Source organism: Sebastes umbrosus, chromosome 5, assembly GCF_015220745.1.
Source record: "Sebastes umbrosus isolate fSebUmb1 chromosome 5, fSebUmb1.pri, whole genome shotgun sequence".
Classification (NCBI taxonomy): domain Eukaryota; kingdom Metazoa; phylum Chordata; class Actinopteri; order Perciformes; family Sebastidae; genus Sebastes; species Sebastes umbrosus.
The window spans coordinates 29,169,757-29,193,780 of NC_051273.1; the positions used below are offsets into that span (position 1 = coordinate 29,169,757).

The following is a 24,024-nucleotide window of genomic DNA, read 5'->3' on the forward strand; positions in this document are numbered from 1 at the left end:
GAATTGTACTATAAATACATTTGTGTTGTCTTGCCTTGTTTTGTTCCCCCCAATAACAACACACCATTATTATAAAATAACTCAGCATTTTTCGCAATTTATAACCTTAAAGTGTTGCTGGTACTAATCTTTGCTTCTTGGGCTGTATTTTACTTTACTCCAGAGAAACTAAACAAAAAAAAGTGTAATACAGTTCATCCAAAAGAGACGACAAACAAGACAGATGTTGTTTTGTCCCCTTTTTATTACAAAGGTACTTTTCTTTTACCCCAAAACATTTTTAATAAAGAGAACATGCATAGAAATACAGCTGGTCTTTGTCGAACGGCAACACAACAACTTGCATTGATGTAGCCCACACTACACACTCCCTTTAATATGTACATACATGAGACGTGGTTCCTACAACCACACAGACACTAAGAAAGACACTAAGTTTGACCTTTGACCTTTGGGGAATTGCACACCAAAAAATCTCTCAACTTGATTTTACACCAGATTTATACAAGTTGTTCACTTTGGTTGATCTTATTGCTTTATAAATATATCATTACAGTGCTCGTTTATGCTGTTACTTTGCCTTTTTTTCCACATTGTATATAAAACTGTGATTTGTGTTAAGCCAAAAATGAGTGGGCAATTAAAACTGCTTCAAATTGATTGTCATATAGCTGGGCATCCAAAAGTAAGATTGTTTAAATTAATTCAGCTTCAGAGCTAAAACAGATGACATGGCACTTTAATATCCAGGCCTAAAACATCAACAGAAAGCAACCACGAAGGCTATTATTGCACAGTAACCCAAAAAATTGCATATTTCAGTAAAAGTATCAGAGGGCAGTGAAGCCACAGTTCATGCACAAAAAGAAACAGCTAACCTACTTTACAGAGAAATCAAGAAAAAATAAGAATAAAAAAAAAGAAAGAAAGAAAATTTGGAGGAGCCAGTGTAAAACACCCAATCTCAGTTCATTTGCACAGTGAGCGTCACAAATCCTGCAGAAGTTTTGAAGAAAATATCCTTACATACAGATGTTTCTCCCTTGACGACTAATTTTTTAAAAAGTGAGGGGAAATTCATATTTACAAATTTAGCAAAAAAAGAAAATCACCAAAAGGATATATATATTTTTAAAAAAAAAGAGAAAAGAGATAAACGTGTGGTCCATTTTTTTGGTTACAAAAATGAAATGTCATCTCTCTTGGACCATCCACTATAAACTGAATTTCTATTATCGGTTACTGAAGGCATCAGGCAAACCGCTGAGCAGCTCGATGACAGTCGAACTGTAACATGTTTTCATTAATACTGGTTTATTAATAAGATGCTGTTCAATACAGCAGCTTCACCACAAGGCCTTCCAACACTACAGGTTAGTGTTTCACCAGGAAAAACTGGGTTGGACCCATATTCTTGATTAAATATCTGAAGAGAACTGACTCCATTGTTAACAGTAATACTGTACTGTTTGAAGACGATGAGCAAAAATTCCTATATTGGTGTTTTATTTGTGAGTAAATGCAAGAGAACATCATCTACCAGCTATTTGACCAAACTGTCTATTGGTAGTGTTTTCCATATGTTATCAGTAGTTGGCTTTTGTACAAGTAGGACAAAAGAAAAACATATCTACTGTACCGTCAGAGAGTATGGCTTTGTTTCCACAAGCTGCTCAAACCACATGCAACTATTCTACCCACTAACTACAAACTAGAGCCTCAACAGAGGCTGACAGGAAGCACTTAGCAGTTTGGTTTTTGCTTTTTCAAAGCCCCTTTCCTGCTGGCATCACGTGGATTTTTGATTCTTGAATCCCTGCTGAAGTACGGGGCTGAAATTGGCTTCTGATTGGGAGCTTAAGGGAGATTATTTCCTCTTAAATTGTTGTTCTGATTGTCAAATGGAGGCAAGATATCACATTCGGATTTAGGAAAAACAAGAAAATGTCACTGTTTCTCACAAGCCTAGACCACATAGGACCAGGTCTACATTAAAAAACTGTTAATTTAGATCTATCAAATCTGGACTAAACGGTCTCTAAGAGCCCAGAGACTGTTTTGAATCTGGATTCATATTTGTTGAACTTTTAATCTTAATTTTATCTGTTAGAAATGGGGGAAAAAAAGCCTTAAACAGAAGCCATGAATCACAAACCAACTCCAGCCAAACTCAGACTGGTCTCATATAAATGAGAGGAAACACTTCAGTTGATGGCCTCAACCAATAATAAAACAATTACATCATTCATTCAATCACATTCATTAACGATCATGAACCAGCAAAAATCCAACAACACACTCAGACAGACGTCACTCAACTGAAGTGTTTCTCCAGTCGATGAGAGAGACAGAATTTCCTGGATTTTCTGTTTGAACAATGAGATGAGGATGATGAGGAGCTTTGGGGACTGGTGCACTACAGGGAGGCTGACTCCAGGGGGCGCTGGTGCAGAGCCGGTCCCGGGACAGCAGAGGAGGAGGAGATGAAGGGAGCACGGGGCTTCACGACACCCCAACGAGGAGAGAAGGCGAGCTCACAGAAGCCTCCTGTGTTTTCACCTGAAACACAAAGGAGGAGACATTCAGGGACTTCTGCATTATGGTATTTCTGCATAACCTGTTGAGTGTCTGGGCAGAATCTGATAAAATGTTCTCTGAAATTAGTAATTAGTAGCCTACCCTTAATTTCCTCAAATTAATACTGTTGCGTATTAATCAAGTATGAACTTAATATTCCACTTGTCATTGTCGCCGAGACATTCCCTTTAACATTTCATTTTATTCAACAATTCTGACATAGAAATATGATTTAAAGATTTTGTCAGTTTTACCAGAAAGAAGAGCACCTGATTAAGAGGAGAAGGCAAATTATGTAATTTGATGCTCAAATTAATCCAATAAAGTAACTCATGGGCAGGTGTATACATTAATTTGAGGGAACTAACATTTACTTTGCAAATAAGTTAGTAATTTTAAGGGCATTAGCTTGAAAACAAAAGAATATTTCTCCCTTCACACTTTCAGGTTTCGGGGGATAGAATAAAAACAAACTGACAGTGATTAGTTGATGAAGAATTGTAACATTCCCGGTGAGTGAAATATTAAACTTCACACTGTTATTTGTGTACATATAAAAAAAACACACACACACACACACAATGTCGCCATGCTAAAAAAAACAATTTCCAATGTAAAGCCTTTACATAGCGGGGACGTGATGAATAAAAACGACACAAAACTGCGAAATAGTCGACCTGTGTGCTCGTCCTTGTGTGAGTGTTAATAGATCAAGAGTTACAAAAAACAGGGGCACACATATAAAAACATCGCTCCATAGCACCACTAGTGGTCAAAAACGTCACTGGATGCCTTTAAAGTCCAACTGAAATCACAAAAGTCCTCTCTGTTGCAGACAAAAAGCATTGTCAAGAGGCTTTTTAGGTATTGTTAATATTTTTAAAGTGAAAACCAAGGAAATGTAGCCTGAAAACTGACATTAGCTGTGCCCTTTTTCTTTGGTGTATCTCTCGTTCAGTTAGACAATATACAACATGTGTCCACGTTTACAGATAAAAAGGAGAAATTAGATAAAAGCTAATATGATTTGTAGTCCAAAGTGGATCTTTTTGTGTATGAGGCTGCTGGTGTCCCAGCCTGCCAGTGGTAGAACACTGACAGTTAAAAGTTTAAAATGACATTACTTAGTTGGCTACATGCACATATATTTTTAATACCAGGGTTTTCATCAAAAAGCAAGCTGCTTCATCACGTTATCGGGACACTGAACAGAGCACAGCAAAGCCAGGGGATCATACCTTTACCAGGCCAGGGGTGTGAGGAAGAGGAGGAGGAGGGGGGGAAAGAGGAGGAAGTGGAGGAAAGGGAGAAAGTGGCACGGCGAAGGGAGGAAATCCTGAGCTCGTTCTCCTGAGGAGACTCAGCAGGAGTCAGAGGAAGGAGAAACAGCAGGAGAGAGGTGAAAGGGCGTTACAGAGAGACACTGATCCACTTCTGATTATCTCAGTTAATCTCACCAGCTGGAATAAAATAAAAGGTTTATGATGCTGAAAACCAGAATGAACATGTGAGAACTCACCTGCAAGTTTGTCTTGGCTTTCCTCAACACGGTCCGCGTTCTCGACACTGTAAACGAACACACAGAGCATCTGGGAGTCATCATGTGAACGATGAAGCAAAAGGAAAACAGACACATATAGACAGAGGGGAGAGTTGGATGAAGACGACTCAAGACAGTGAAACTGACATAGATGAGGTTGAAAGATAATCCCATTTTATTATATTTCATCTTTTCCATAACTCCGATTGTCTGACTCTTGAATCAAAGCATTATCTTAAATAAGGACAGGGTTAAACTAAGAGAAAATGTAGAAGCGCCACTAATTTTTTTAAAGCATTACCGCAACTTGCGATTTTTGGATTGTAGCGGGCTCAGTTTTAAAGCTATAGTGAAGATACTGACATATGAAATTAGAAAACCTAAGACCATGTCATACTAGATTGTCGCAAAGGAGGCTAAATAACGCTCTAAACTTGCGCTAAAATTTGGCAAGGTAAAATGGGCATGGCCATATTCAAAGGGGTCCCTTGACCTCTGACCTGTTGTTGCCTGTTGGGCTGCAGTTTGCCATGTTATGATTTGATCACATTTGTTATACTAAATGCAGTACCTGTGAGGGTTTCTGGACAATATTTTTAATTTTTTGTGCTGTTAATTGATCTCCAATAATATATACATACATTTACAAGTATATTTGTCCACTCCCATGTTGACAAGAGCATTAAATACTTGATAAATCTCTCTTTAAGGTACATTTTCAACAGATAAAAAATGTGCGAATAATTTGTGATTAAACGCAATTATTGATCATTACTGAAATACTTCCAGGGTAATCAAATTTTTTATCTAATAAAAAAAAGAACAATATATGGTTTTATATGATCTAGTAGAAAGACGAGGGATATGAGTGACTCACGTTGGTTGACTATAAAGTGCTCCATGCTATCTTTGGTGCGGTTGGAGCTCTTCACCGTCTCCATGGCGTCCTGTAGAGCCTGCTCTTGCTCTGAGAGCCTCAGACGGAGAGAAACAACCTCGTCCTTCAGAGACTGATCCTGTAAACACACAGACAGAGCAAATGTTCAGTGTCTGTTCACACATCCAGGTAAATGCATGTGAGATCAATGGCTACTGTTAACACAAGCTTTAATGTGTGTAAGCAATCACTGCTAGTGGGATTAAAACAGCAAATGATCATTTTTAGCATAAAATCACCTTTTTAGGAAGTCATTCTAGTTAAAAAAGCAAAACGTAGTAAGACTTGATGCCTGAATAATTTCTGGCAGGTTATTAAGGTCCGACAGACTGCTGTAGTCTCCACTGATTCAGCTGTTACCTCCTGGAAATACATTTTACTGCCCAAAAATATCAGCCATATTGTGTGTTACTACGTATAACGTGATGAAAACATAAAAAGACTGTGCTGACTTCACTGGCAGGGGCAAAGAAGGATCAAAGAAGGCTTTCTAAACTCCTCTGCTCTCAGCTCCTCTACATGTTCCATCCCATTAGACTCTGTAACATCGCAAGGCGTTGCTCCTGACCTGTTTGGTTTCCTCGGAGTTTGGCAGAGCTGCTCTCCAGAACATCCGGAGCAGAGAGTCGGCCTCCTCCAGGATCTGTCGCAGGGTTTTAGTGTCAGACAGCAGCTTCCTGACAGAACCGGAGTCTGAAGGCTGAGACACACAACACACAAGGTGTTAATAACAAGTTGAACTAATGATTAATCCATCAGCTGTTTTTCCTATGAATCATTTAGTCTATAAAAGCACAAAAAGGTTAAAAAACCTTTGAAGTTAATGTTAAAATTCCTTAGTGTGACCAGCAGCTAAAAGTATTCACTTAATAATAATATAAAATAAGAACAAACAAGATTTTTTTTAAACTATGTGAAGGAAATTTGCTCTCCAGAGGTGGTTTAAAAAATGGGCTGAAAGCAACACAGACTGCACTGATTTTCACACGCCCAGTTTTATTTTTACACAAAAAACACCCTTCATATCTATAATGATAATTTGATGCTATATATAGATATAGTTCTACACATTGTGGCTTTAAATAACACTGCAGCCTCTAAAACAGGGGTGTAAATATAGAAAGTGCATGGTTGCACTGGGGCCCATAGAGAGAGCGATTCCCAGTTCAATAGCCTAAATAATTCATTTGACTGTAAATCTAACACATTGTTGGTAAAATATATATACGCCTAATGGTCAGTGTGTGTGCTTCATAACTAGTAACTACCATGCACAGGGGTCCGTCATAGCTACCTTACACCACTGCTCTGAAAGTATATATATAAAACCTAGATGATTTGTTAATCTTTATCAGTGGGGACAGACCCAGTTTGTTTCGTTCACCTGATTCTAGTGAACCGCCCCGTGAACGGCTCTTTTGGTTCTGCTCTGAGGTGTTTTTGCTTCCCGTCTCTCTCACCTGATGAAGGCTGAACTCCTGTGGGGTGCTCTGGGGATATAGGGTGGTCTCCATCTTGCGGAGGAGAGCACCACCCTCCAGGATCTGCTGCTGCAGAGCCTTGAAGTCGTCAACGTGGCCCACCGCATGGCGGCCGTGACGGTTGGCGAATGAGCCGTCGGGGGCTTGACCCTGCAGGGTCGAGGCTGCGGGGACGGAAAATAAGAGGATTAGGAACAAGGGCAGGAGGGACATACATGAGCTCTATGTGTTATGGAGCGCTGTCATGCAATATATGGAGGTGTCAGCGGTATGTTGCTTTCATAAGTAAAGATGACTGCGCTGTTCTCACCTTGATCGGCTGCTCCAGTCTCTACTGCGTGTTTCTGCGCAGGATGCAGAGGAGAGGTAGGACTGATGAGTCCAGTGTCTCTCACAGGCGGGGAGGGAACGCTTTCTGTGGAGGAAGATATCCATCAGTACTGAACAGCAAAAATCTGCTTCTCAATCCTTCTCTTAATGACATATTTCTCTGTTATTGAGCTCCAAAAGAACCAAGAATCATTTTGCTTAATGCTAGTGTTGTGATCTGCCCCTACTTGTGTCAGTCATGCTTACCGTTGAAGAGCTGTCTCCTGGATCGAGGCTGTGTTTCAGCCTGTCCGCTCAGCTGCTGCTCCAGCTGAACGTGCAGCTCTCTGGGGTCAAAGGTCGCAGTGGTGTGTCCAAGTTTGGCGCCATCACTGGCCTGACCTGCTTGAAAACACGCAAACACAGATGAGTTTAGACATGTTTTTGCAGGACATTTACAGGTGCCAGGATAAAAACACATTTTAGGGTCCTAAGATGTCTCTGGAAGTTCATATACTGTGGCAACCTCTTACCTGCGTGCGTGTTTGTGTTGACTCCACACACTCTGTGGTACACCTGCAGCTCACATTGAAGAGAGTTGACCAGACTGCGGCTCTCACAGAGCTGCTGCTGGAGGACGCTCACCTCATGCTGGAGTCTAAGAAAGACACACACATGAAATCATACGTTATTTAGCCACTGGACGTAATACATTCTTTAGCCCCCTCATTTCAACCCTAAGGAACACTCAGCATCACTGATGGATGTGGTTGAGTGCAGTCAGAAGTGTACACCTGTATCCACACAGTGATGTCACGGTGTACTGACACAACCTGAAGTGCACATCTACATCATTGCAGCAAGATTAAAAGTCAAATCAAGATATTCAGGGTTAATAAGTTGCTCTTTAACTGTCTAACCTCAACCTTCGGACCAACTCTTAACCCTCAAACAGCCTTTTGAGGATGTGATGACCTGACGAAATGTCCCCACTTTTCCTAAATGTCTTCACTCTCAAGGTCGTAAACTAGTCATCACAAAGTACATGAACACACACCTGTTGATGGCTTCCTGGTTTTTCTGTCTGTCCTGTTTCAGTTGTGCAATCTCTTGGCTGCGAGCTTCAGCCTCAGTTTGCAGCTTCCTGCTTTGCTCCTCCCACCTCTCAGCCTCTAGCTCCGCCTCCTTCAGCTGCTCCGCCTCCTTGCTGCTCTCTGCAGAGGACACAAGACATTACACTTTTATATTACACTGACAGTAGAGAGCTGAGCAAGTTATTTGACCCTGAACAGAACCAAAACTGTTAAAGGGAAACGTTGCCAATTTTCCCTTCATGTTACCTGCGTCCGAAGCTCCTTGCCCACCTGCCGGTAAAGGTCTGCTTCCACAGTACTGTCATCCACAGTACCCTACTACAGGATCCTTGCCGGCGGGTAAGAGGGGAGCTCCGGGTGCCGAGCATCGTTCATTTGCACCACCCACATTGCAACGATACAAAGCCGGTTGAAAATCCGCAAAGTTTCCCTTTAATAACTTCCGTGCAATCGTAGGTTGAAAAGCTCTGAATCTGTTAAAAACAACTTGATGGACATGACAAAATGTCATGGATATGCTTTCTCTCGAGGTTGTGGCCCTGGTAGTGAGCACCAGACTGTACCTCTGGTGGCCTGCTTCAGCTGGTTCTGCAGACTGACGTTCTCCTCCTTCAGAAGTCTGATCTCACTGGAGAGCTGGCCCACCGAGTCCAGACCCTGGATGTAGATGTTGGTAGGAGCACCTGGAGAGGACAGGGAAATGTTAAGCATGTCATTTTTTCATTCAAATTTTTTTGTTATATTTGTTGAAATTCTTATTACATCCCGACTGCAATCAATAAATCAAACGCTCTGACAAAAAAAAAAAAAGAAATACGGTATCTGTTGCTGTTGCAGAACTGTAATAAGCTCGTCCAATGGATGGCCTGTCTGCCTGTCTCCCTGTGCGCAGTCTTCTTGCTAGATTTAGGGACTTTTGGAGCTAGCTACTTTCATTGGAAAAGAGTTGGCAACACTAGGCTGGGTTTTTCGGTTGGATCATTTTTAATATCTAGTGTACTCTTGCTAGTTTCTCAGCATTACTGAACCTACCTTTAACGTAATAACACCTAATGTTTTACTTCTATTAGGTTTTTTATTAAATCTCTATAATGGGAATATAACTAAATTGAAAACTTTTTCCAGTTTCCTACTGTAGTACACGATGTGTGTGTTTGTGTGTGTATGTGTGTGTGTGTTACCTTTCTCAGCGACGGTGCGGGCCAGTCTCTCCTCCAGTTGCTGTCGGAGGCGATCGTTGGTCTGGATGGAGTCCTCCAGTCTCTGTCTCAGACTCCTGATCTCTCTCAGGTGGTCCTTCATCAGGTCAGAACCTACAAAAGAAACACAAATGATAATCTGCACTGAAGTACTACAGGACCACAACAGTGTTTTTGCATGTTTTCGCCCATTTATATTTGCATTATGGCCTTCCCGCGGTGCAAAGGTCGTAATCTTTCCCTTTCCTGGTAGACTTTTAATTTGAAAAATGCAGGAAGTGTTGATTTTAACTGACAGTGGTAGTAGAAGCAATTTGAGTTAATTATTGAATGCAAACAATATTTCTGCTAAAAAGAAAAAAAATGGAACTGATGAAATTAGTGCTGTGGAAAAGTACATTTTGCTAATTGTATGTGAGTGTGTGTAGGAACAATGAAACAAATAATCTCAGCTCAAAAGTCCATTTATTAGTTTTTAGAGCTTTTAACTGCATCTCACGGCCTTCACTCAGTAAATGGAGCTGGTAGGTTTAACTGAGTGTCTACCTGTGTTGCTGGTGCCTGACTGGTACCCCGAGGATCCTGAAGACAGGTCGGCTCCCAGTCTCGCTGGTCGGGTACCGTAGCTCATATCCCACAATGCACTGCTCTCCAGCAGACTGGCCCCAGCTTTCATCGCTGAGCTGGCGTCCAGACTGCTGCTGAACGGAGAAGGCTGGTATCCGTGGTAGGAGAGAGGCAGGAAGGCAGAAGCATCGGGCTGCTGGTGGGCAAACGGGAAACCCTGAAGAGGTTTGGATTGGGGAGTGGAAAACCCTGAGAAAGAAGATAAAGTACCATGAAGTAAGTAAATATAATTAAATATCGGTTAATAAAGGGAAAGAACACTGCAGAAAAGCCTGAGAGACACGTGTATTTTCAAGAATTAGGGAGTGTTAGTGAGACACAAAGGAAGGGGAGAGTAATAGAGTGAAAGGGAGATGAAGGGATTTCTTTTGACGCAGTGAACGACTTAATCAGCCAAATGAAATCCGTCTGGTCTGGTGTTTCTGAAAGCTCCATCCCTGATTAGTGTTTCAAAATCACAGTAAATCCTTCTCAAGCTGGGTGCTCTGGGTTCATTAAGCATCAAATGAAGAACACTTATTTAATGAGAAAGAAAGTGCAGCGTGTTAAAGACGAAGGCGAAGGGAAGAGGAGAAGAAAGCCTGAGTATCTGCTGAAGCAGCATTAACGTCAATGATCCTCATACTGATGGTGAGGCAGCTCGACGGCTAATCCTTTTTATTTAGCAGCTAGCTTCACACACAGACAAAAATGATTCAGTTGTTTCAGATGAAATATTATAAGTCTTCGCTCCCTTTCACAGTGGATCAATCTGGCATCTACGGAGCCCCTAAAGGGTCATGGCGAGAATTTCTTTGAGAACTATTTATGCGTTCCATTGCAATATGTTTCGCGTTCCCTCACAATATGTTTCGCGTTTCCTTGCAATAGGTATTGCATTCCTTCGCAATATGTTTTACGTTCCTTCGGAATATGTTTTGGGTACCCTCTCAATAGGTTTTGCGTTCCCTCTCAATATGTTTTGCATTCCTTCGCAATATGTTTTGCGTTCCCTTGCTTTATTTTTCCATTCCCTTGCAATATGTTTTGCGTTCCCTTGCAACATGTTTGCATTACCTTGCAATATTTTGCGTTACTTTGCAATATGTTTTGCGTTCCCTTGCAATATGTTTTGCATTACCTCGCAATATTTTGTGTTCCCTCGCAATATGCTTTGTGTTCCCTCGCAATATGCTTTGTGTTCCCTCGCAATATTTTGCGTTCCCTCGCAATATCTTTTGTGTTCCCTCGCAATATGTTTTGCATTCTCTCTCAATAAATCTTGCGTTCCCTTGCAATACTTTTGCATTCCTTTGCAATACTTTTCTTCTTCTACGGTATTCCTTCTGAGCAATACAGTATGTCTATTTCCGCTCAGTAGCTTCCAGCGCAACGCCGCAGTATAGATCATGTATGCATTGCCAGATAGACTTACATACATTTGAGAGATTCCTGCTTATCTATCATCGGCTCTGTGAAAAGCTACAACCTGTCAGCAGATGACAGAAAACACTACAACATAGATCTGATTATACTCTACTCTACTTCATGTCCTTGCAATGTTATGTTTTTTCAGATGTCTATGCTGTTCTCAGGTTTAGGATTTAGGTAAATTGATATGACTATGTTATACTGAACATAAGATAGGATACTAAAGTCTACAGTCTTGTGAATTGTTATCAATGTAATTGTAGCTGCTATTAAATAAGTGAGAACAGATGTATGCTGCCTATATTAATATTAATACTATATTAATACAAGTCTTTTTTGAGTGACATTTCATAGGTGAAGGCCAGGGGACCCCTGACACTTTGGGGCCTGTTCAGTAATCCACCCATGAATAAAGGTTTACACTATTCCCCTGAAGTTTCCACGACCTCGATGGCTTGATTTCGTGATATTGGTATTCAGTCTGGTATGATGCACAGTATTACTGAGCTTCCAACACACAATTAGTTTATAGTAAGTCTTTAAACACACTCCCACACACAAACTCATGCATATACAGTCCGACCGACGCACTCTCATTGTCTCCCAGCTGCCTTTGTAACATCTGCAGCTCCTGGTGCACCTCAGCCAGGGAGAAACCAAATCCCCCGTTGCCTGGGTAACGGGTGCGCAGGGTTGCGGGGTGGGGATCGAAGGGCAAAGGTGCCCTCTGGGTGGTGGAAGAGGAGGGGGGAGGGCGGAGGGGGGCAGAAGTGAAGGCTGAGGCTGGAGCTGGGATGAGAAGAAGAATCCAAAGCACAAGAATGAAAGAGAGATACAGAAAAGAAAAAGAGAAACTGCAGCTCAGAGGTTTGAGGTGGAATAATGCAACAGAAAACTAATAAAGGGAAGTTCTGCCTTTACTTTTGTTTTTACATCCTGGGTTACACTCATACCTGTCTGACTCTGCATGTCTGCGGGTTTGTATGGCAAGCTGGGGTAATGCATGCTGGGACAGCTGAAGCAGGACTGGGTTTTGTGGGATAAGGCGATGGATGGAGGGATGGATGGATGATGTGACATGGTGCCACTGTGAGAGTGGCAATCTGGAAATGAAAAGAGTCTGCTGTCAACTCAACATATCCTCATACTATGGTTTGCATGATATCTTAAGAAAAGTTAGGCCCTATTCCTCATTCCTCAGGCATTTTCCTACTAATGTCCAGCAACACGTTTCAATTTCCGCTCGTTACATGCGGAAATAAATTTCCATTTTCACAGGAAACAACTTGGTTAGGTTTTGGCAACAAAACTACTTATTTAGGTTTAGGACAAGATTGTGGTTTGGGTTCAAATTACTAAGGAAGTGGCGTTACTGAAGTACAAATACATCAACATACATTGGCCTCCTGGGCGAAAGTCCAGTGTTTTTTCACCCACCCATCCCCCCCTACCTCCTCCCTTCATGGCATTTGTTGCTCTTTATACTTCCTGGTTCACGATTACGTGGATTACAGACAAATTGATTTTGTGGCATATACGTATACGAATTACAGTGCATTACTTTTCAAAGGTATAACTACGAACTGTGTATAAGAATAGCCTGCTGTATTCAAAAGCATTATATGTAGCTAGGACATTTCTGTTATTTGTGATGAACAGAGAGGATATGAATATACTACAGAGGTCATGTGACAAATGTCATGTGAGCTGATATTCTATATATTTCTTATTGTCAATAAATTTCAGGTGCAGAGCCAAATCAACAATAAATATATCTACTAACAAGTATTGTATGTGTATCAAAGCCCGATATATCTGCTTCTTCTGTACCATAGAGCTCGATTGTTGTCCAAAACTATTAAAAACACATCAATGAACCACACTGTCAGATGGTGTGTTAAACAGAACCATCTGGCTTTCGAAACTGTTTGGAAAAGGACAGGCACGTTCAAAAAATACTTGGCAGGTGATTGAATGAACCATCTGTCAATCAAACTCTTGCCGAAGCCAGTCAGGAGAAGAGCGAAAAGGTCTTTTCCATCGAGTAAAGCCTTCAGTGCCGTTCTTTGCTCTTCTATCAATGAAGAATCTCCAGTTCTGATATAATTGATGCTATTGCAGCTACGCTAACCTCTGCCATTGAGCTGCCATTGTTGTTTTGAACAAACAGTCGCCTCCATGTTGTCGCGTCACACACACAGAAACCGCAGTCGTGTATAGATGGTTCCCCTCAATTTGTTAAACTCTCGCGAGATGGTTACAGTTAGGCATTGGCCTCGAATGGTTAAGGTTGGGATATGTTGTCGAGCAACGAGAGTTTTTGCAAGTTTTGCAATTTGTGAGTTACCATCAAAGACACGACCATAACGTGAGAATCCAGCTGCCACGCAAGGAACACATACACTGTCCTGCTGCCCCAAATACTCACAAGAGCACCAAATGTGGATTAATCCGCCACTGAAAATAGACCCCAACAAAATTTCAGTGACGAGCTGTTTTAGGGAATTACCGAGCCTTTAAAAAAAAGCAAACTATACATTAGTGTGGTGTGTTTAAAGACTCAGTCTTCAGTAGGAACCAATGGGTTTGGTGCTGAGTGTCATAGACAGGCTGGGGAAGTGTTGAGACTAACAGTTTGTTGGTTTGGGTTTATATTTGTTGACAATTTTTTACATTTAGTTGTATACAATTACGCAGTAGTGTATAAATCCACCAGAAGCTGGAGGACGGGTGTCGTGTCCTCACCTGTGCTGACTCTGGCACAAGTCCGTGTTTCCTTCTGACCGAGCTCGCTGGCAGCGTCCACGTCGGAGCACAGATCCAGGTCCTCGTTCGTGGATCCGTGCTCGTCGGACACATAGGAGATGCGATCCGATTGGTCGGTGGTGTCGGAGAGGGCGTGGCTGCTGCAGGGCGTGTCGGAGCGATGGGGGGGATGGTGGTGGTGATGCTGGTTTAGCTTGGTGCGAAGGGACTCGATGACCTTGTCCTTCTGCTGGAGCTCCTTACTGAGCCTGTACACACAAACACATAAAACATGCAGTATGTATTATTAATATGTGTTTTAATTATCAGTCAAATTAATCCATTTACTTTATTCCAAAAGGCAAGTCCATGTCAATTTAGTGCAACCCCTATATGTACTGTATATCACAAAGCAAGGTTTTAGGTTTCCATTCCCAGACCAGCAGGATAAATCTGGGTGGGGAAAGTGACAGACTCGCCCCTCCCTCATTAACACGACTGAGTTGCCTTTGAGCAAAGCTCTTAACACCCATCTGCTCCAGTGGAGTTCAGTGGATAAGACTTAGACTGTACTGAGCAGCCTTCAGGAGTATGAATGATCGTAACTGTATGAGTTTGATCAGGGCCTTCTTTTAAAAGGACACTTGAAATGATATCTGAATAAATAAAAGGTCCAAAAAAAGATTAGGCTTCAATACCTCAGCATTAAAGGTGCAGTGTGTAGAATCTGACGACATCTAGCGGTGAGGTTGCAGATTGCAACCAACAAAAATTTCTCCTGTGTGCCAAGTGTGTAGGAGAACTATGGTGGCCGACGCAAAAACGTGTAAACAAATGCGAGCGAATGGCCCTACTTAGAGCCAGTGTTTGGTTTGTCCGTTCTGGGCTACTGTAGAAACATGGCAGCCGGCTCCGTGAAGAGGACCAGCTCTGTATGTAGATATAAACGGCTCTTTCAAAGGTAACGATAACACAATGATTCATATTTTCATGTGATTATACACCAAATACATACTTATTAATATTATATTCCATTTCTGCCAATAGATCCCCTTAAATGTTACACTGTTCCTTTAAGACAACAAATATAAGATTCACAGCTTTTCATTAATGGGTTTATCTTTTTAGCTACAAAATAATCAAGGAAATAAACTATGAAAGATATCATAAAGAGCAGTTAGAATAACATTTAAATCACCAGCACAGCAGACTTAACACATGACTGTTGGATTGCTTTCTGTTTTCCAAATCCAAAGAACTGCAGGCAGCAGAACCACATGTCAAATACTTTAAACATAACTGCTGTTTGCTTAATGATGATGGTGTTAGTATTTAATGCAAGAGTGGTGATTGATTTTGATATTTTCATCCAAGATTCAATGGATCAAATATTCTCACATTTTGCCCACAATTAGATTTTTATGTTAGTCATTTCTATAATGAATGGCTCTGTAAATATAGAATGTAAAAATCAACTAAAGTGATTTAATCAACAATAATTAAACGTGTGTTTGAATGTGTTTAGTTACATGAATTAATGATTTAACTGATCAAGCTGTTCAAATTGAAAGGTTATGCTTTCGTTAAAGCTAAGGTTGGTAATGTTGAGAAACTACCAAGAGAACACTAGATTTTAAAAATGATTCAACTAAAAAACCCAGCCCAGTGTTGTCAAGTCGTTTCCAATGAAAGTAGTTAGCAGCACTCGCTCCAAAAGTCCCTAAATCTGGAGAGAAAGTCGCCAAGTCAGCAACACTGACAGTCCGTCTCATCAGGCTTCCCTCCAAAGCCACTCCCCCAAATAAATTATCACTATAAACAACGAACATGGCTATTGTTAGTACTCACAGCTGTCAAGCTAGCAGCTTGTGGAAGAGTGAGTGCAGTGAGTGCACGCTGGCAAATTTGGACCAAATGAAATGATTGGACAGGTTTATTACAGTCCTGCAACAGCCACAGATACCGGATTTTTTTTCTCTTTTTTTGTCAGAGCATTTGATTTATTGACTGCTTTACTGAGATGTAATGAGAATAAAAAAAAAAATAGAAAATGTTTTTGAAAAAGATTACCAACCCTAGCTTTTATGACATATGTACTGTAGGAACAGCTGTTCTAGAAACAACCATCATCATCATCATCAAAAATCATCAAAATATGCCTCAACTTGCTCCAACACTGGTCTATCAGATCAGGTTTTGTTATATAGGCTACTTGTCAACCACACGTGGAAACATAAAAGTGTAAATCATTTAAAAATGATCTAACTGTTTAATAAAATCCAGGTAAGTAACCAATACTGCACCCAGAGACTGTGTGAACAGCTGCATCAGCTGCCCATGTGACGTAAAGGATGAAGAGCATTAATTAGTAACGCTGTACCAGGTTTGTGAGCCACCTGCCTGCTGATCTGGCCTGTCTTATAGAGGCTTTGATGCCTGCATTGCGTTACTCTAGGGAAGCTTCTTAGTGACCTGCGCATACGTGACGCTGCATCACATCACACAGGGTAAAAATGCAGACTCACATTTACAAGGATAACATATTTACACTGATGTGGTATGCGTGAATGAAAACTGGATGGGCAGACGTACAGAGGCAGGTGGAGGGACAACAAGACAACACAATGACACAAGTTGCTTATGCAGTGTGTCCCCTACAGCTGATTTAATTAACAGTGACATGTTGGTACACAGATGCCGAGGTGAAGGTCATTCATCTAAATCAATGACTGATACACACCCGCATGCTCACAGATCCACATTCACATGAAGATTTCAACATCACAGTCAATCTAGTTTTCCATCTGGTGATGTTCACATCACGTTAAAAGCTCTTTCCATGTGTCTTTGTTATTTCTTGTGTTTTCTTCCCAGACAGATGTTACTTAAAATGTTGCAAAGCATAAATTAACACTTTCTTTGCTTCCTTTCCGGGGAGACATTTTTAGGAAATATGCTTATTTTGCTTTCTTTCCAAGAGTAAGATGTTCAGATGGATATTGATTTCATGTCTTTATGTCAAGTACAGTGCTTACCCAGACCATGTGGTTAGCCTAGCTTAGCATACAGACTATTCACAGGTGGAAACAGCTGGCCTGGATCTGCCAAAGTTACATTACCTCAAAAGCTCACCAATGAACATGTTCTGTCTCACTTGTTTAACTTGCACATGAACACGTACAGTACATGTTTGCATGGTTTTCTGACATCAACAGCTGGTTTCAGGTGGGTACTCTGTTGCTATAGCAATTCCTAACTGTTCCATAGCCGTTTAACTGACATTGGCTTTGTCCAAAATTGCATAGGCTACTATACACTACACGACGTACACAACGCACTGAGTAGTAATTTACGTCGTCACTTCCTGAGAGACTCCTTGCCGGTTGGAGACGTGTAACCATGGCAACCCGTGTTAACCCCATGTGACCAAAACAAAGTTTTGTGAGAATCAAAGTCTGAACTAATTTAAAGTATATATTAGCCTAGTAAAGTGATATCGTATACTTCCAAATTGAAGTGTTATTGATGTTACAGAGCTGTCCGTCAATGTCTGTTATGAACGTTGTCATCGCTACTGTATTGCATTGTGGGATAGCCTATTTATGCCTCCATAGTGTAAAGCGTTGCATACTGTAATATTTCACTGGAAATGGTGCAATTCACATTCACACTGTTGGTTTCATACTACGGTTTCGATCACACTAAAAAAAATCTCACACTGTTTTAGCATACTAAATAGTATGCGAGTATGGGATTTCGGATGCAACCAATGTTACAGCCACAATTTTGTCACATATGTGACAAATCAAATATTAACTGGCATCTTTTGTCTGTTCTCCAAATGGCCTCGTTGTAATATAATCTTTAGTTTTTGCAGTGAGTTTACTGCTAACCAAGCCAGCAATTATACTAGCTGTTTAGGCTAATACGTTTCTAATACAGCATTCTTGATTTTTCATCATTGGTGTTACTTTGTTTCTTCCTGTCATGAGGTACAATGTAACTAACCTGAAAGCCCTTCTATACTTTTTAAAATCCTGTTTTCTTAGTTACTGTACATTTTTACAGAACCTTTAGTCTAACTAATGTTTCTTTACATTTTTCTGATTTCATCACAATCATTGAATTTCTTTGTTCAATATTGTTTCCGCAGTTTTTTTTCCGTTAAAAACTACGAAGGCCAACGTCTGTCTTTAACATTTAATGCTTGCTGCATAGCTGCGCACCAACACGCATAGTGAGAGCAGAGGATGGAGCTCGAGTCAAAATGTGGTTATAGCCTATCTTTGCATAAATACTGGAAGCATGAGGAAACAGCTATAGCCTGGTTCTGAGACTTTTGCTTTTTTTACTTATTCTTATGGTAAAGAAGTAATGTTGTTTTAAAAAAGTTCTACATAAAAAAAAGTTGTTATCATGTGTTTATTGAGTCCGTCTTACTTTTCGAGTTGTGTGAGCAGAGCCCTCCTCTCCCTGTCGGTGAGTTTCTTCAGCAGCAGCAGTTCTCTCTCCTGAGCCTTCCACTCCCACAGAGAGAAGGAGTACAGAGAGTCTCTGTATAGCGGGCTGCTCTTCGACAGCATGGCCTTCCACAAAGGAGCCATCAGCCACCTCCAGCCCCCTCTGCTTCACCCCGGCCAACGGCCCTCTGCCTGTGCTACTGACCGACCATCCCTACCCCTGTTTGCTCTGCTCTCTCTCAGACTCCTGGGTCATTTAAAATGTTCTCCGTTGCAGTTTTTCTTCCTCCCAGCCTTGTCTCCAGAGCCAAACAAGCCTGGCTCATTAGCTTGGCTGCTGCGGTCCTGACCCCACCAGACTGTGTGTGACAGCAGGTACAGTGGACAGGCAGAGCGTGAGCGAGGGATAAAGGGATGGAGGGAGGGATGACTGAGTTTGTGAGCAATCAGGTGAAAAGCAGAGCAAATCCTCCGATTAAGTACGGGCTTCCCAGAAAGATAGATTTTGGCTTCCTTGACAAACACACACACACACCTGCCCACAGATCCTGGGAGTGTATGGGCTGGGACCACAGGTGGTGGTGGTGGTGGTGGTAGCCCAAATAGATCCCAAGTCAGACTCTATAAGACGAGCATGCGGAGGGTGCAGACTGGAGCCAGAAAAACAAAAAAGTGTTGATTCACACAGCAGCAGATTTAAAGGATTTGGTGCACTTGCTGCAACAACAGTATGACGTCCAAATGTTGATGGTAGATCCAACCAAAGCAGATCAGTCAGATGGTTTGATGACAGGAGCAGCTGCCAGCATAGATCAAGAAAATTGCCGGAGTGAAGCTCAAATAAAAGCACAGCTTTGACATTTGACCCCACCAGCGTGTGATGAAGCGAAGCGTGACATGAATTTAAATGCAAAAATACTAAAAATATTCTTATAATTAGCTCTGTGGTGAACGAAAAACTGCCCGAGGAAACTTGCAGCTGCACTCTGGGTATCCCTCTTTTCCTCCTTTTTTTTTTGCTTGCAACTAAATTTTGCTTTTTCTCTTTCCACTGTTGCCCGTCTCTGGTCCCAAAATAGGTCTTTTTTGCATTGAAGTCTTGAATAGTGCCCTCAAAGGAAAGCCTCTTATTACCACACTGGACACAACCTATCCCACCAGCAAACACTGCAGCAGCAGCAGCAGCAGCATCAGCCCTGAGGGAGGGATGCAGTCACGAAAGAGCAACACGAAGAGGGAGGAGAGGGATGTGCGTATAAATGGGATGTCCGGATCCCGAGGGCTCGTGTGTTCACGCTGCACTGCCCATCGAAGAAAGAAAGAAACAGAAGCCGAATGAATGACCGTCCACAAAGCAGCACTTCCTCTTTTCTTCTTCTGCTTGCTTGTACATCTGTACACCTGCAGAAACACACACAAGCTTCCTCTCTGGTGCAAGAATTCAGAAATAAGTGCTTCTTCTCCTCAGGATTTGAGTTGAAATTGTAAAAAATGTGTCCCACGTTGGAAGAAGAAGAAGCTATACACTGATGGAAGAAAACTTTACAGCTTTTGCTTTGCAGAAAATCCAAGAAGTGATACTCAAGTGGAATAGCAGATACATTCAAGTCAGAACTGCATTATCCTCTGTCCACAAATACAAAGAATCCAGGTTTCGGATGAGTAAATCTTACATAATACAGATCAGAACAGGGCTGGATGTTTAGCACCATGTGCTGCTCCTGATACGCAGAAGCAAGCTGATGCTCGCCGTTGAGCTGCGTCCTTCTGCTGCTTCCAGCTCACGTTTTCCTCTCTCTCTCTTTCCCTCTCCCTCTCTCTCTTCATTTCCCTCCCTCTCTCTCTCTCTCTCTCTCTCTCTCTCTGCGTTTAGCTGCTCATGACCTATTTCCCTCCCCATTGGAGGTCTTAATAACTTAACCTGATTAGAGGCCATGTCAACATGCTCTGAGCCCAACGCAAGCAGCAAAAGCCTCGGCAGCATTACGCCATCAGTACAAATCACACTGTATATTACATTTATCCACATAATGGATATTTAATTATAGGCAGATGCTATTAGCACCCAGGTGTCAGTAGCCAACAATACTATTTGCACCCGACCTGGGCGCACATTGGATACTGTATGTGTATATTTTAGCTTTCGGATCTCCAATACACTTGGTTGCAATCTCAACACACACTGGACCTTTAAGGTTGGATTTGGATGGTATCACATCTTGTGTATCAGCTTCATTGCACATCATTTTTTGGACAGGTTTCCCAACATTTAGCCTGGCAGATTTGGTATCTTTAAGGAACTTTGGGATCCCCACTAGAGTATAAAACACATTTCTGTGGGTTTGAACAATGTTTGGCTGCACAGCGAAAGTTTGTAATGACTGACTCAATGGTGACTCAGTGACGATTAAGGGGTTTACTCAGTCGTGAAACCAACCCAACTGTGGGTTAAACAGACAACAAACACACTTGAAAACACAGGTGATTTAATCACAGCTTCCCCTTTTTCCTTTGTGTTAATAGTGTAATATTGTACTCCCAGGTGATGTACTGATTTATGTTGTGCCAATCTTCGCCCCGTACTGTACCTTTTATTTTTATTTTCCAGGCTTGTCTCCTAAAATGACATTTTTAATACTGAGTAGATCTACCAAATACGTATTGAAATAATGTAGTTGCTGCGTGGATTATGTTCACTGGCAATGCTTTTTTCCAATTGAAGAGGGCGTCAGGGTGGATGGTGGGCATATCAAAGTGCAGGAAATGAATACCAGGGGCAGTGGTTCAAATCCTACATCCTGTGCTGCCTAAAACACAGGTTAACACTTGTTAAAGATCATGTTTTTTGTTAAATATTGAACAGTAAACACTTCCTGTCACGTGCTTCAGTCAGTGTGGACTTTTCCAATACTCAACCAGACCACCATCTTTCCCTAACCTTAACTAAGTCTCTTGAGTTCCTACACATGAAGATGTTAAACTTGCTTTCGTTGTTTTACGAGAGCTGTTGTAGGGAAAACAAATGAACATTTTGCAGATACGTTTTTTAAAAATGTTTGCTTATTATGTTGAGAAAAATTTCTTTCAAAGCAAATTTTCTGTTGCAAATTAGCAGTGTAAAAACGTTTAAATTTTTAGGGGTTCAGGGTTGTTATTTTTCTATGGACCATTTCACAGTTGTAAACATTCCAAATGTGTCCCAGTGTATTTCCTGTTGCAGTGAATGTGAACAACATCAGCTGACACGAAGTAAACAAGGACCCAAGCTGTTGCCCAGCAATGCAATTCCATTGAAACAGACGTCATGCATCATCGCCACTTGATTGTTATGTGTGTTAATATGTCACAGTCTTAGTGTGAATTAAGTTAATGCATAGACTAATGCACAGGCTCGACACACACACGCACACGCACACGCACACGCACACGCACACACACACACACACACACACACACACACTGTATGTACACTCAGAATCAGAGGGACAGTCTAAATGAGATGGCTGTCGCAGACTCGCAGAAAACACACTCAATAATTCTCCTTCACATCTGGTCGGCCATCTGTGCTGCAACTACATGATGTTAGATTACTGCAGGCCTCTCTCTCTCTCTCTCTCTGCCTCTATGTCTCTCGTTCTCTCTAATTACTCAGAGCATTGTTTGTTTATTGGAGTTTGACCCGGTACTGACCCTTTCTAACAATGGCCCAGCTTAAAGTGTTTTTTGCACGTTTTAGCTTACTTATTAAAAATCACGTGTGCTTTCATTCAGTAACTGCTCATCATCTGTCAGCAGTTTTTTTTATTTATTTTACAAATACAAGTTTATGAATTGATATTTTTTCCATCTTTCAGATAGCCATTTGACTCTTTCCATCTCCCTCAGATATGAAAATCAAAGAGCTGTGTTATGAAACAGAATTAGGTGTCGTGTTACATGTGACTGAACATCCAGGGCATTCATCACTCATGATTGCTTTTTACGTTTGACTAAAAGAGACAGAGAATAATAAAGACAGAAAAAAATATTTGCAATATTCATTTAATAGTCCCAATGTTCATGCTGAGGTTTGTGGATTGTTTAGAGTAACTGTTTGTGGAAAAATCCAGACAGGAAATGTGCAGGAACACCAAAATCCAACGGCCCGTCGGCGGGCCTAGGCGCTATTCTGTCTTTCAGAGGCTGTTTTGGGCTCAGTTTTAAGGCTAGAGTGAAGACTCATATGAAAAGTATCATTTGAAACCAGAAAACCTATGAATCCATTGGTACCAATGTCATGCTAACTTGTCGACTAAATAACGCTCCAAAGTTAGGCTAAATTTTGGCGAGGGAAAAACTGGTATGGCCATATTCCCAGGTGTCCCTTGACCTCTGACCTCAAGATATGTGAATTTATGATAATCACATGCACTTTGGGGCAAAAACCATGCAGTGTTTTGAATGCGGTACAAATATGTTATTTTCGCCTACACTGAAATGGTTTGTTTGAACATTTCTGCATACTGGGGTCCCTAAACAGGCTTGAATTACATAAATTGCATCACTGGAAAGCTGAGACTCTTATTGATCCAATGAGCCCACCTGTATTCATGTGTGATGAAGTTAGTCCCCATAGAAGCCATTTAATATATTGAAACCATTTTTTTAAAATTGGACCTCACTGTAAAAAATGACCTGTGGTGACCTCTAGGACAATCACAGCCTCATGGAAATTTACAGCCACAAACTAAAGACCTAGGGCTCAAAATGTCAAAAGTTTTTGATCCCAAATCCCAGTATGTCTTTTTTTATGGTGTTCCTCAAGGTCTTGGCATCTTGATGTGGTATTTTGGAGGGATTATTGATCAGCTTTATTAATTCTCGAGTGGTAAAAAATGGTTAAATTTAGCACCAAATCTGTGTAACAAATGGTATCAACCCAAAAATTGCTGCAACAATTTATGAGACATAATAGAGCATGGGAATGACCATCATATATTTACATTGTTCTAAACCCTAATATACTTTTAACATTTTTAATAATTAATTAAATAACTAATTATTTAATTATTTAATTAATTAATTCATGTTTATTTCTGATTTATGACTAGAACAACTTGACACACGGTGCTGAGCTGCCTCTCAAATTAATGTTCAAGACCCAACTTTCAGATGATGTAAACCACTTCTATGTGACATCTACATCTACTGAGGGAATTCTCAATGGGTTTTTAACTATGAGCGAAATCTTTCACATTACACACAACAATTTGATTTATTAATAGTATAAAAATTAGTGTAGTTTAAATGGCTACACAGCATTATATCATTATGTCTTCAGCTCTTGGCAAAGCAACAAAATATTGCTATGTTGTTCATTCTGTAATAAACAAAGAAATGTACAGCAGGACTTCAGCCTTTGTTCTTCCTCTTGTGTAACAGTGTTTGCCCTGCTCTCACTTTTTTTTTTGTTCTTCTTTTTGCCGTCTGCTTAATTAGCTGACCATTCGACTGGACAGTTAAGGTCCCCGCTCGGACATCAGCTGTGCCCGGCTGGTCACGACTCCCCAGCTAAAACTAATGAGTTGCATGGTTGGGATGAATGTGTGGTGGTGGGTGCAGACCGGGTTGCCCAATCACGGCTCTGCCCTGCAGGACTTTGTGGT

At 41.2% G+C, this 24,024-nt stretch overlaps 1 protein-coding gene across 8 annotated transcripts in view; it reads right to left on the reverse strand.

The window, feature by feature from the left end:
* Positions 1 to 226: 226 nt before the first annotated feature.
* Positions 227 to 24,024, reverse strand: part of LOC119487799 (phosphodiesterase 4D interacting protein) — a 114,311-nt gene continuing 90,513 nt past the window's right edge. For 3 of the 8 annotated variants that reach the window (XM_037768804.1, XM_037768805.1, XM_037768798.1), the window contains 16 exons: positions 13,920 to 14,188; positions 12,128 to 12,277; positions 11,766 to 11,963; positions 9,684 to 9,953; positions 9,120 to 9,251; positions 8,502 to 8,621; positions 7,902 to 8,058; positions 7,378 to 7,502; positions 7,112 to 7,249; positions 6,846 to 6,950; positions 6,515 to 6,699; positions 5,623 to 5,754; positions 4,995 to 5,133; positions 4,097 to 4,143; positions 3,816 to 3,927; positions 227 to 2,559 (listed from right to left, as the gene is read on the reverse strand). In XM_037768804.1, coding sequence (XP_037624732.1) covers positions 2,417 to 2,559; positions 3,816 to 3,927; positions 4,097 to 4,143; positions 4,995 to 5,133; positions 5,623 to 5,754; positions 6,515 to 6,699; positions 6,846 to 6,950; positions 7,112 to 7,249; positions 7,378 to 7,502; positions 7,902 to 8,058; positions 8,502 to 8,621; positions 9,120 to 9,251; positions 9,684 to 9,953; positions 11,766 to 11,963; positions 12,128 to 12,277; positions 13,920 to 14,188 — 2,422 coding nt within the window. In that variant the 3' untranslated portion in view covers positions 227 to 2,416. The remainder of the gene's footprint in view (positions 2,560 to 3,815; positions 3,928 to 4,096; positions 4,144 to 4,994; positions 5,134 to 5,622; positions 5,755 to 6,514; positions 6,700 to 6,845; positions 6,951 to 7,111; positions 7,250 to 7,377; positions 7,503 to 7,901; positions 8,059 to 8,501; positions 8,622 to 9,119; positions 9,252 to 9,683; positions 9,954 to 11,765; positions 11,964 to 12,127; positions 12,278 to 13,919; positions 14,189 to 24,024) is intronic. The other 5 variants (XM_037768799.1, XM_037768800.1, XM_037768802.1 and 2 more) reach the window with 5 other exon arrangements.